This window comes from Brachyhypopomus gauderio, chromosome 17 (assembly GCF_052324685.1).
Source record: "Brachyhypopomus gauderio isolate BG-103 chromosome 17, BGAUD_0.2, whole genome shotgun sequence".
In the NCBI taxonomy this organism is placed as follows: Eukaryota; Metazoa; Chordata; class Actinopteri; order Gymnotiformes; family Hypopomidae; genus Brachyhypopomus; species Brachyhypopomus gauderio.
This window is the reverse complement of record NC_135227.1, coordinates 10,883,650-10,898,007: the sequence shown is the minus strand read 5'-3', so window position 1 is coordinate 10,898,007 and position 14,358 is coordinate 10,883,650. Positions and strand designations below refer to the sequence as shown.

At 40.5% G+C, this 14,358-nt stretch overlaps 1 protein-coding gene across 3 annotated transcripts in view; it reads right to left on the bottom strand.

The window, feature by feature from the left end:
* The window catches only part of LOC143481001 (pleckstrin homology domain-containing family G member 3), a 34,957-nt gene that overhangs the window by 20,239 nt on the left and 360 nt on the right, over positions 1 to 14,358 (bottom strand). For all 3 annotated transcript variants that reach the window (XM_076978900.1, XM_076978898.1, XM_076978901.1), the window contains exon 2: positions 6,082 to 6,148. In XM_076978900.1, coding sequence (XP_076835015.1) covers positions 6,082 to 6,130 — 49 coding nt within the window. In that variant the 5' untranslated portion in view covers positions 6,131 to 6,148. The remainder of the gene's footprint in view (positions 1 to 6,081; positions 6,149 to 14,358) is intronic.

The window sequence follows — 14,358 nt, the reverse complement described above, 5'->3', positions numbered from 1 at the left end:
GATTGAGTTTGTCATGGCCATATGAGACACACAGTATGCTATACAAGGTATTGATCCCAGATAAGAGATTTGCTAAATATAGAGTTGTTTGTTAAACATGCAATGCTACTAATGCTATGCTGTTTTAGCACCATTACTTTGAGATCTTCAGTGGGGAGGTATCAGGCCACTTTACAAAACGACTAATGGTTAACCGAAGGCAAGAGGGTGTAGTATTTGGAGTGTGCTGTGGAAAGCTCATATAAATATTTAGTATCGTTACTTTCCAAAAGCTAACCAGACATTAGCCTATATGCAATGACAATTTTAACTGACTAAATACTGCCTTTCCAAAAAATGCATCACTTTTCACACAAATAGCCGACTCAAAATGTATCAAAATATTTTATGCTTTCATTAAGAACTAAAAGGAATATTTGCCCTCCAAATCAATCCATAAGGCTTTATTTTTTAATGCATTTTTATCAAGGTTTGTATTAAGTGTTCCCTTAAATTGGCAGATCATAAAAAGCATGCCCAGAGGGCCATCCGGCCTGCCCTCGTATTTAACCTTTGTGCTTTCAGTAGAGCAGCTAGTGAGCCATCTTCTCCAGATTAGGACTTCACACGAGATCTATAAAACTGAGAGATTATTCTAGATGCAGTGTAAAATGTTTAAACTAAAGCAAGGCTAAAGGAAAAACAGCGGGTTTTATGCGTCTAATTTAAAAGTTCAGCTTGCGACCACTCAAGTCTGATGACGTAAAAAGTGCAAATATTCTAATGCAAACATGATGAAGGCACAATGTAGCTTCTTGCACCCATAGCCCTGTGTTCTCACACAAAGCACAGTAGAAAGTTGCCACAATACGGTTTTACTATTTTATAATACTTGTTCATCATTTACAGTCTGTTTACACAAAAACGTGACATTTGCTGGAAAACAAGACCACTGTGTTAAATGCCAAGTTGTGTATCTTTCTCCAGGATGCTTCCTAGCTAGACCACTGAAGATTCACTTCAGACGTAATGCAAAAGCAACTGATGCAAATGTCACCTACACCTGAAGGCTGACTTTCCCATTGCCCACATTTGCGACACAGTCAAAGCAGTTACCATGGAGCTCTCGGAAAGGAATATCACAAGTGAGTCCCAAGAGGCCAACAATTTGCACAGATTGATGAAGTTTTGCTCAAATCTACAGTTACCTGATCAAATCCACCTTTTGTCATTGCCTTAGCATTTAGCAATAAAATGTTTAAATGTTTAGTCTTAACATCATTTGGAGGATTGACAAAAACAAACAAATCATTTCAGACTTACACATGAAAATGAACATTCATTAGACATTCAGTATCTTCAAAGAAAAAAAAAAAAAAAAAGAGACAAACCTGGACAGTTAGGTGAGGTGAACAGCTAATCTACGTGTCAGCTATTAAGAATGGCGAGAAATTCCATCTGTCTAACCGCAGGTACGAAATGGCAAAATGGATTAATGTGGAGTGACACGTCTTTTTCTCTGAAAGTTTCTCTTACTAGTCACCTTCCAAACTTCAGGGCACAAGCTTGAATCTGACTAATGCGTGTTGATAGAGGAGGTGGTGCCACACCTCTGCTATGAAGACACTCCCTTGGCACACTATTAAAAACAGCTTCCATAATGCCACTCACCATCAGCATTACCCTACAGATTCATCTTATGGCAGTCCTACAAAATCAGATTATAAAACCATAAAACAGAGAAATGGCAGTAGAGGAACTCATCTGTAAGGATGGCGGGATGTTCAGCCAATATCACCAAATGATCAGCACCAACAGAAATACATCAGTGGTTGCGGCTTGGGAGAAATGCAAAAAGTGCAACTACATTTCCACATATTCGCCTCATGTTCAAACACATTGTGTTGCTTTTTCTTCTTTGCTAGTGGCAACATGTGTTGCAGGGAAAGTGGAGGCCAGGGCTTTGGCCTCATGCAAATTTCTTCCGTGTAGACAACAGACAGAGGCAACACACAGGCAAGTAGGACGGCTCTGGCAGAGAACAGTTGGCTTTCATAATGTCCTCAATGACATCATATGTCAGGCCCTCCTCCCTAGTGCTGGTCTGGAAGCGCCTGTTGCCAGTTTGACTCCAACCACTGCTACTCAGGGACAGGAGAGAGAAAAGCCAGGGTTACCACTGGGAAACAGAGCAATCACATTTTGTTTTCTTTAGTGGCATTAGTTATGGCAAAGTTGACAAGGAAATGTCAGGGAACAGTCCAGCAGATACACATATGCCACACTCAGAAGGAATGTTGCCTTACAGTAGTGCCCATGTTTCCGGGCAGCCCATTAGCAGAGGACAGACAGACACATAAAATAACAGAATATGGACATTTCTCATTTCCATTCATAGAGCCAAAATGCCAAACATCTGAACATTTTCTTCATTACGTTTTTCCATTACAACTCACAGCTCTATAGAGCAAACTAGCTTTGTACAGATGCATGTAATACAGTGACAGATACAGTATATTTTACATTATTTCCCTATTCCTTTAAAATAATTCTCTATTTCCCCCAATTGAACACAGAAAATGTCCCATATATTTCTGCCTCTCAGACTGGAGGGAGACAAACCAAGCGTAAGCCTAGCAAGCCTCCAATTCGACAGTCAGAGCACTTTGTATTTTTATTACATCAGCGTTGTGCAGGAGTTGGAAGAACCTTTCAGACAACGCGGGTTTTACTGTGTTAGACGTAATCTAAACTTTCAACTCTCATCAAGTTGAGAGTGGGGGAAGCAGAGTTCTCCCTGACCCTCTCACCCCACCATAAAGCCCAGACCCACTCTAGGGCTCTTGACTGTAGAAAGGACGATGAAAGTGGAGTCCCTCCTCTCTAGGCTGTAACTAATGACCATTCCACTAGTAGCAGGTAGTACAAACGCACGTTAACTTATAAGCTTTGCAAAAGACACACCATCACATGGCACCTCTCCAATCCACATGTATTTTTGTACATTTGCCTCCAGACTGGGACCCGGCACTGAAAGCCACCATGCATTTTTACCAGCATGAAAACACTACATTTTAGATAACTTGGATACTGGACCTTCAGGCATAATCACGACTACGTAAATCATGGACAACTGTAACAATTGCAGGAAAAAAATGAAAGCAACTGGTTTACGCATTCCATTCCACATGCTTGCCAGATGTTCCTCACAGCTACCACTGAATCTCACGCTCTTCAAAGACTCAGGACCAGCTGAGTTCACAGACCATAACATGTCAATACCACAGCTCTAACCAATGACATTTTATGCTGCATTACATCCAAATATTCTTATAAGACAGACACAGCCAACTAATCATATCACTGCTATCTTCATCTTCATCTAAAGCCCACAATTTAAAACCCATTAAGTCTTTCTCCACTTCTGCCTTATAATTTGGAGAAATTACAGGCTTCAGTGTGGAACACTGTCAGCTGTGTCTTCAGCCTGTGGCTATCTGCATATTTCACACATTGCAGAGACAAAGATGAAGACCAAAGAATATTTAAATTGACACACACACACACACACACACACACACTAAAATGTAAATATATACAGACAGTACAAGGGAATCAGCACCTGAAATCATCCAAGCAATTGTCAAATGAAATCTCACACACACACACACACACACACACACACACACACACACACACACACACACACACACATTAATTAAACAGCAGTAGAAACAGATTCTGCTAGTGAAATGCCTCAAGCTTTATTTGTATGACCTCCCTAAAAACACAAAAGGGAACAATGAACTCGAAATAGTCCACACATCAAAAGGCCCACAGCAGCTAATTTTCTGAAACTTTTCCCTAAACATTTGATCTCCACAGTCAACTAAACTTTCCATAGAACAGCAGGAGTCAACAGAGCCAATTAACCTGATGGCATTATATGGATCCCTCTTTGGCCACTTCTAAAGTGCCTCTATTCAAGTCTCCATTTCCTCCCAACTCAGGCCATCTGTCTGGGGGCATGTCGGAGGTGTAAGCTCATTGTAAGGTTCAGCACTGAGGCTGAAAATCCACAGTGGAGCCTGTGACCTTGTTAGCATGTAAGCGATGAGTGCAGCCCAGATAGCATACTTTGTGCGCTGAGGCAGGGACACTGAATGAGCAGAGTTTGGAGAGGGGTTAGTGTGAACTGGAACAGTCCAAAAAGAAGAGAGGGATTAGTTCGTTATGAACCACCTGAAATGGAGCAGGGTTAGTCTGAAACGAAATTTCATGTTTTAGAAAGTTCCCCTCAACTGGGTTAAGATACGAGTGGCCACTCTTTTCTACCAGTTAACAAGAGATGGCTGGAGCAAGTCTCCATGGCTACATGGAATGCCCCATTAAGCTAATGTTCACAATAGGTGCCCCCCTCCAAACATCATCAATAGTTCTTTCACTGTGCAATACTAGAAGAACCTAACAAAAGTGCAGTGGGGCACAGAAAGTCAAAGGCTAATCTGTTTAATCCACTGGAAGAGTTTTGGAAAAGGAAGTATTCAGTAAAGTCATAGAGAAAATACTGAGTTCTCCAAGAGACTTGAGTGAGGAGGGGGCTTGCAGTACTGCAGTAAAAAGACAGTAAATTCTTGCCCCAAACCCACTTTCAATAGCCTGCAAAGACAGATGAGGCAACACACTCTTTGTCTTTGCTAGGCTGCAGAATGCATGCATGGCAGATGCTATTCTTCTTGGGTCGCAGCTAAAAGGGGGAGATTTTCAGTTACCCTTAGCACTGACCCTGCAGAGATCCTGGGGCAGGGAACGAGGTGAAAGAGCCATGAAGGCTCTGCATCTTTATCACTGTGCTAACATCATCATCTAGAGCTCAGTCATTCCAGTCAAGTTTGCTGGTGCCTAGAGGGCTGGAAAACCAGAGAGATGTTTCCGGAGATGCCAACTGAGGTACTCTTTAATTAGACCCCTAAGACTTGCACTGTGATTTGGGCTAGTCAATTCTACAAGCCCAGACAAATTCCTCAAAAAGGTCAAAGGGAGCTATTTTCATTTAGGCTGGCAAATTTGGTGTATATTGTCTATTTTTTCCACTGTTTACAAAGCACCACAGACCAAATTATGCATGTTTATCAAAGTGGACTATTACCCTTTCAAGATTTGAAACAAAACATTACCACATAAGTACCCAAAACAGTTAAACTGACAAACACTAAGGACCGTTGGATGGTCAAATGGATCAAGTTCTGTTCACCTTAACCTTGAATCAGTGCTCCCTCTTAAATGTCTGTATTACATAATGCATTTTTTCAGGCACTGACCTTTTATCAGGGTCAGAAAAAGTCAAAATGTTCCCCATAACTTATCTACTCATACGAGTACAAAGCCTGATGAATACAGACCGGCTGCTGAAGGAACCATTCAGCTCTTCGAGGTTCAGGTGCTGAAACACTGAAAAACAAGCTTCTAGCAGAAAGTACACAAATATGGCCGCAGCACGCAGTGACCCTGAACAGCACTGAAGGGTGTGAGGATGGACAGGAACACTGGAGGTAGGGGTCTTGCCTCCTCTCAGCAGGAACTGCCTCTTGTTGGACTTTGTTGATTCTGTGACAAAAGGGAGGGGGACCTCTGCCATACCAGCATTCTTCAGGCAGTGTTCCAAGCACATTTACCAGCCAAAGACAAGATATACAAAAAAAAAAAGACGGATTCCCCCACCCAAGACTGTCAAATTACAACACAAAAATGAATGCTTCATTTATCAATTACCAAATATCTTCACTTTAGCTGTAATGTTACACTGCACATGGTGAACTAAGTGCAGTTAGTTTGATAAGACTGTTGTTTCTGCACTTGGTCAGAAACGAGTCAAGCAGGACTAAAACTGGTTTAAACAGAACCGCAGACCTTCTATTAATAAAAACTCCTTCATGAACACAAATTTTTAGTGTGTGTGTGTTTATAATCACACTCCATCATCATAATACTGTGTCTGGTTTTTCATACCTTGAATCTGTTTCCCCATAGGATAAGCTGCATATCGAATATTCAGTATGAGGTGTTGTCTGTGTTTGGTTTCTGAGCGTGAACAGTTTTTACCTTCACCCATTGGGGCCCGATGACGAGGGTGGGGGGACTCCTCTGGCATGTCACTCCAACTTCAAGACTGCAAAAAGCAACAAAAACAGGGCACTGATGAAATGAAAACCTACTGACCATCACCCAATTTATGAAAATGACTGCTTTAAATGTACAATTCTTTCAGTAAAATGGGTTGCAAACATGATCCACATAGGATATAATTATTTTAATAGTTTGGTTCTCCAATACATATTTTTCTATAATATTCTGATAGAATCCTTACTAAAGGTCCCCCAATAAGGTATACACATGGAAATCAACCAGATAAAAAATTTAAGTCCTAAATCTGACAAATATCCTCACATAGGATAATGGGGTTTCCATAATCCAATTAAATGGCAGCAGGAGGTGTTCTAGAAAGTCACAATACTTTTACAATAAAGATCTTTAAACACATTCCCAAAAAAGCATGTGTGCAGTGGCCCCAGACACAGGCATTCCATCTGCCCCCTGCTCTGCCCTGTGTGCTGAAGAAAAACTGCTATGAAGCGTTATCGGCCACGGAGAGGGGAATTCTTGCCATTCCAGTGCACACAGTAAATCAGTGTTCTGTGCTAGCTCGTGCCAGCCACTCGCCACCTCACTGTGGGTCTGTAGGCACAGGATGCCCTAGGGCCAGTGGAGGACTGGAACTGTGAAGCTCACTTAACACAAACTGAATAAAGACTTTTATGGGTGGGTGTTTGGACCACAAACACCCATGCCAAAATCCAAGCCCAAAACTATTCTTAAACACTGCACAATTAGGTACCATCCATGATACAGCTCTCATGATACAGAGCTGCACATCAAACAGCATCAGTTTAAATAACTGGTAATTGATACAAATCTATCAATAGATAATTAAAAGAATGAATCAAAATATTACATAATAATGCATAAATTAAATAGCAACTGATTTTTTATTCTAAAAGAGATTTGTACAAGAACCACAGACTTTCAGTGCCGACTTCATAGTACAAATGAAAAACCACATAATACTATTTATAAAAGCCAAACTTTTATATTTGTCAGATTGCGTTGTCTGGGAAAGGAAACGTTCTAAAACAGAAATTCCTAAAGGATTCAAGTTAGAGAACTGTTGCTACTTTGCAGTAGGGAAAGAGGAGAGAACTTTGAGGAGTCTTCATTTACTATGGTCATGGCCATGCAACAAGATCCTTTAATAATGAGGATGTGGTTGGGCCACCACTGGGTTTCCCCACATCTTTGCAACTGCAAATTAGTTCTCCATTCTTGAATTAAATTAAATTAATCCAGAAGACTGGGTCTGAATTCTCCTCTCCTGCCACTCCACTGAGCCTCTGCCTTTTGAATGGGAATGCGTGTTAGTGCAACAAGATCAAAGATCACAGCGGTTGACATTCTTCGGGGATTAAGGTCTGCATTGTTCATTGGGGTAATCACTGACTGCTGCTGCTGCAAGTCGATGGCCGGCCCGGCCGAGCCCACGGGCGCGAGAGGTTTGTCGGATAGCTTGCATGGATCAGACTGTCCTGCACCACCCGAGTGAGACATATTCAGATCACCGGTTCATCCACCTGCCCCTAATAGACACGTCAGACTAGCTTTGCTGCATGTTGCTGAAGTATTTACCCATCTGATCAGAGTTGGTCTACTGGTTTAAAATAGTGCAGAACAGGCTGGGGAGTCAAATGGCATTTATGATACGAACTCACTGGACCTGCTTTGGGACGGAGGCGTGTCCAGAATAAATTCAAATGTGTTCTTTTTGAGAGAGGGAGACAGAAATGGGTAGAACTGTGTGGTACATTATTGCTATTTAGGAGATATTGCATCAGGAGTTACGCTAGCACAAATGAGTAAGAAATAAACTGAAATGTATTCTTAGGACAATCCTGAGTTTTTATTGGCATTCATAAATGAGGGACGAACATTTTGGCCACCAAAATAGCTTTCAGTACAAAACCAAATGAAAGGGTGAAGAAGCATGAACAAAGCCAGCACATGACCGGTCAAATAAATAATATAATACTAGTCAGAAGCTTGAGACTGCCAGAATATTCATTCGTATTTACTTTTGCTACTTATCTAATCAAAAAATTATCATAGTCAAAATACTGACAAACAGAAAATATTGATTTTAAATAATTTTGTTGTGCAAAGTTGACTTTTGTCAGGGAATCAGCAATCAGTCCTCCACACCTTTGGCATTTCAGATGTCAATTGCTGAAGGTAATCTGAAAATTTCCCACCTCTCGCATTATGGTCAGAACATCATGACCGCTCAGAACATCATGACCGCTGCTTCTCTAAATAGTTCATGCTGGTGCTGGTGTGTTTGGGGTCATGATCCTGTTGTAGGATGAGGCTTCAGTCAAGTGTTGTATAGAGGACATGGCATTGCAAAATGGTGTGGTGGTCTTCAATTGCCCCATTCAAATCTCTCTTTACTGTCACAGCACCTCAGATGCTTACATGATCCTCCATCATGCTTTACACAAGGAATTAAAGAATTTTTATATTTAATTATTACAATCTTAATTTTCTGTATTGCACAAATCATTTATGTGAATCACAGACCTCATTATTTTAGTATTTTGACAATGTATTGCATGGACTTGCCTTACATTTCATAGAATAAGAAACTCCGTCACAAGTTTCTAGAGTTGCTGAAGATTCAAGCATAACTTCAGAGAATGGACATGCGGCCAGAAGCAATTATGAAGGATTAAAAGTCGCTACGAGTGCAGCCGGTGTGATGCAGTCACACACACCCTGATGTAGAGCTTTAACTGATTCCATATTACAATGTGCTAAATGTTTTGAGCACTGTAACTGTTTCCATCTTAAGATATGTGAAATGCTTTCAGCATTGTAGCATGCTATGTGAACTGCCCATGAAATGTGTGGAGCCATATGTGGCAATAAACAAAGAAATAGCCTACTACATACTAACTGGACCCAAAATCAGTATTCCACATGCAGAATGTGACAAAAATAGATATTCCTTGGACATAAGATACTTGGATAATGTATTTCTTCAAAAACTTACCATACTACCACAGCTATCTGCATTGTGTACTGCATCCTGTTATGCAATTGTGGCAGAAAACACAAGGAACCTTCATATGTTCACGTGACCCTGTAGTACAGTTTGCATTTGTCACATACTGGATACTAATATGTATACTACTTAGTATATACCAAGTGCACTTTGCAGTATGTAGTAAGTAATTTCAAACATAGACACCATCTGTTAAATCACATTAGCTGAGGGGATCTATGCCAAATTTTAGTTTTAGTCAAGTTTTCCTTGAGTAATTGTTACATAGGTACTGGTTTTGGTCCTTTGTTGTGGCACCACCCAGACTTCCCAGAGGTCAACAGGCTTCCCAACGACGACATGGGTCTGCAGTACTACCAACACTTTCTACACCTGTCTGGTGGCTTGAGCAAAAACAAACAAAAACAGCTGCTGTATCTGTACGTCCCTGTAGGCATGAGGCGTACTCCTCCTCTGCACGTCTTCCTCAGGTTAACCAAACCTCTTCTCCTGCTTTTCTTTCCACCATCTTTATTCCATTTTTTTCTGTTCAGGTCTAAATTTAATATTGCCAAATATGAGCCTATACCTGTAACAAACACTCTGATGAGTCTCAGAAGAAAGTTAGTCTAGCCATTTTTAGAAAACACAAATGCTACTGCTCCAGATGCTCTACACTAAATGTCAATTTTACAGTTTCTTTACTTAGTAAAACAACTTTGAGCTTTGCCAACATAACTGTAGAATTAACAGACAGTTATTGTGCACCTGGTAGCTAACACAATGTGCCCTTGGAACACACAAGTGATGGTAGCTGAATATTATCCCATGTAAACCAGTACAGATATTCCCTTAAAAAGTATTTTCCAACTAAGTCAATAATATTCATTAAGTGACCTGTGGTGTTTAAAAGTAATAAAAAGAAATGTTTTTTTTATATCAATGACAATTTTTGATATTTAGCAATAGTGTTTAATGGACAGATGTAGTGGCAAATATGTGAAAACTGAAAAAAGCTGCAACATGCATCTGCTAGACTAGCTTGAGAGCTTACAGACGGGGACTCTAATCTAATTATCACTATTCTCATTTCTGCCAAAACCTCAACATTCTCCCATCTGTTTACTGCTGTTATGAGAAGGCAGGTTTAAAAGAACCTCATATACATTTGCACAGATGTCAAACACAACTGGAGAACATTTGTTCCCACAGCTGATAAAACGTGCTAACCGAAATTTGACCCATGAAACAACCAGAATCCCCAACACCCCTCGAACCCCAACCCCATGGATCTAACCTCTAATTGGAGACAGATGGAAGGACCAAACCACCTCTTCTGTCTACCATTTTCCAAATGTTTTCTGTAATCTCTTGGTGTTGTGGGGTGGTGCTGCTTTCAGATGGGAGCTATGACCAGAGCCCAGAGGCAAGTAACAGTGCTCAGAGGGACCATGAGAAAAACGCTGGCCGAAATATGACATGCTGCTTCGTTGTGCTCAGGCTAGGAAAGCAGAGCTAAATGGAAGATTCTCTTTAATTGTGTGACCCGCACCTATGGATCAGTACAAATCACCTGACCACCTGGCGTCCTGCTGACATGCCTAATTATGAAAAGAACACCAAGAATTTTCTGTTCTTGCCAAAGTTTAAGTGGGATTGAATGGTTCTCAGAACACTCTAAATATTAAGTAGTATTTCAAACCAGATTTATGGTGCAACCTTTGTTTTGATCAAGTTCAAGCACACTGAGAAAGGAACAAGACTTACTCAACATGATGAATATGTTGCAATATTTTGCTGCGAGTCAAGAAGGAACATGAAGGAAGGAAATGATATCATGATATTAGCAAAAACAAAAAAAAAATTCATTCACAGCTGCACAGGAAAATGTGAAAGTTTAAGGCAGGGAATGCAAAAGTGGCCTGTATCCTTTAAAGCAAATAATACATATGTAAAGAGAATATGATTATTGGAGAACTAAATCAAAATGAAGTGAGATACTCTGAAATGTGTTAAGACTGATTGTATAGGAACCCTTAACAACAGGAGATACTCAGTGAATCTCAAATTATTCCATGTACAATCTGTGAAATCAATTAAAATGTCCCATTCAACACAACAAATACACACATATAAACGCAAACAATAGTAACATTTAATACACCCAAAGAGGGTGTGTTAGGGTTAACTGAAACATGATGCTTTTAAATGCTCTAATCAATCTGATCTCTCAGCAAGTTCGAATTACTTCCCTAATTAAAGCACTTGTGACAAAGCCAAACAAACCAAGTCCACAAGCTACACTAAAAATAGCCCCCCTGACCAGACCCCAGCAAAGCTTCATTTGACCCGTCTCACAGCCACATCCGCTCAAGTTGCCTTCCAGGACTGGCAGAGTACTGTACCAGCCCCAGTCAGGCAGGACAGGCCTGCTGCCAACATGATGAAACCGGTGTCTCACAGAAGAGGCTGAAAGCAGGGCAGCTCAGAGCAGGGTCCAGAGGTGCCGTGCCCAAGACAGAGGCCTTATTCTTTCAGCAGCATGGTGCATGTTTGTCTTGGCTGACCTTGTACTTGCCCAAAAGCTCCCCGCTCCCTTCTCCCCACACACACACACATGCGCGCGCGCGCGCGTGGGTGTGTGTGTGTGTGTGTGTGTGTGTGTGCTCACACACACACGTAGGAGTGCCCACTTTCCCACGTTTTGCCTGTGGGCAGCTCTGGCCTGAAACAGCTCAGTGGTTGAACCATTAGCCTAACTGAAAGGGGGTGTTGGGTGGGATGGGATGGGGTGTGTGTAAAACATCTCACACAAAACAACGAGGCTCTCTTACACACCTGCTGCAGCATCCACAGCCCTTTCTTATAAACTCCACAAACCACCTAATAGGGTTTATGCGGTTTTTGGAACCACACAAAGCAAACAGCCTAATTATATGTCCTAATTGCTCCCTTGAGAATGGAGACCTAAAATATGTGAACCCAAACTGAAAAAGACAGTACCTTTGAGCTCGTATTTACATGCCATGGAATAACATGAGTGAGAATTGTGCGTGTACTTATCAGAAGCATCAAAGCGCATTTTTAAAATGACTTAATGAGAATAACAATCATAACTATGATTTGCACAGATGTGTTTATAACACATCTGCCCATCTGAACACCCACCACGTTCTACAGATAAACAGTAGCACGGTATTTAGTGCACGTACATCCTGGCCTCCATTCTATAATTGGTTAATAATAATTTCCTGAGTCAGTGCAAGAACCCACAGCACAATTCAGATCAGTCCCAGACCCATTAGCTAGAAGGATAGTTAAGGCAGACTATTAAAGTATTCCTTAGATAAACACTAGGCATGTCATGCATGCAATATCCTAACTAATAACTGACCTTGAACTGCCTCCAACAAGCCAGAGGAATTTGATTTTCTTTCTGGAGTCTTTTTGGCTATCTGACCAAAAAAGGTTCTAAATTTGCAATCCAGTGAGCATTAGTCAAGCTGACCAAGCCGTGATGCATCAATTGCTAGGAAAATACTATATTAAGAATGTTCACTTTACAGAAAGAACACAACTTCAATTTTCATGAAAATAATAAGCAGCACTGTCTAACAGTGCACGTGTTGTCATAGCATGAGCACCAAAGCTTTCAGGGTTTTTTTGGGTCACGTCTGGTTATTTTCTTCAGTGCTACAGACTTTCAGTTACCAAAGTTATGCTTCCATTATCATGGCAATATCTAATCTCAAAGCTGGATTATAGCTATGCAAGTTATTTTTTTTACTTTTGAATTTTCTGGAAGTGCTAAAGCAACAAGACCCTAGCCCTCAAGACACACAGTACTGAACTAACGGAGAATGTTAAGTAGCAAGTAAAGTTAGTCTGATCCTGTAAAAAAAGAAAAGGAAAAAAAAAGACTGAGTCCAATTATACCCTGTGTCCAACTTGAACATCCTCACTCATTAAACCTGATAGGGGAATAAGGCACACACACATACACACATGTGCACATGCACACACAACTGAAAGCAAACACCTGCCATATTTAAAAAACATTTTTTAAAGAGTGATCAAAATAAATCCATGTTTGCTGTACTGAACTGTAAAGCATGAGCTCCAACATGCATTACACTTAGAATTCTATTCTAGAATTTCACAGAAGTTTTCAACCTTTTCACAATGTGCATCTCACTTGTTGCTCAAACGAATATCACATATGATGGGCTGTGGGACTGTGTGATTATGTATCAGAAAACAGAGAGGAGGCTGTATTAATCTCAGTGTAAACCAAAAGGCAACCAGTGTCACCATATTTGACTAATGCGCAAGAGGTATAACACCAACTTCACAGAAGAAGTTTATGTTCATGTGGACTTTAACAGAATCTCACCGCCAAATTATATTTGCATAGTTTATATGAGTTAAGTAAAAAAGAAAATAAGTGTAGAGGTTACATTGCTACAAATTGCTTAAACTAGCCTACCGGTAGCCTACTCATTTTCAGAAAATGCAAAGTATCACACGTCAGTACAGTTAGTGTGCAGTGGTACTGCACACATTAATTGATGTGCAAATATACATCCAGACCTGACCAAAGTTCAACGGCAAAGTGATGTTTTCCTTTGTAAAGTAAACACGTTTTATCAGTCCTGCGATTTCTGGCTTGGCTGACGAGCCTATACGTCAGCACACTATTTGATGGAACAAGCGTGAAGCGGCCATAAAAAAGAGCATCGAACATCTGTTTAAAGCTCTTCAAGAATGAAAAACGAGCGATGTCACAACATTCCTGGTCTGTTCGCTAGAAGGCCGCCATAGCTTTTACTTTTTAAAATCACTGATTGTCTCAAGAAGCTAGCTTGCAGACAAACATACCATCTTTGAGGCTTATCTTTTCACCTCGAAGAGACGAGTTGAGCATTTCTGGATGGTCTTTACCTCAACACAGACAACTAAATCCCACAACTACAATCGACCAAGTTAGCCAAGTTACAGCTTTCATTTTATTCAGAAACTACACTTGGCATTGATTGTTTTAGACATGCGAACATGAATTTATTTTTTAAAGCCTGATAAATGTAAAGGAACATTCATGAATGTAATAAGTTCGTGAACTTCTGACTCTACGTATGCATAGCGAGAAAAGCAAACACGACGCATAACAAAAGAAACGCTGGGGAAATAACATTTGAGGTGCCTAATAATAATAATAATAATAATAAAAC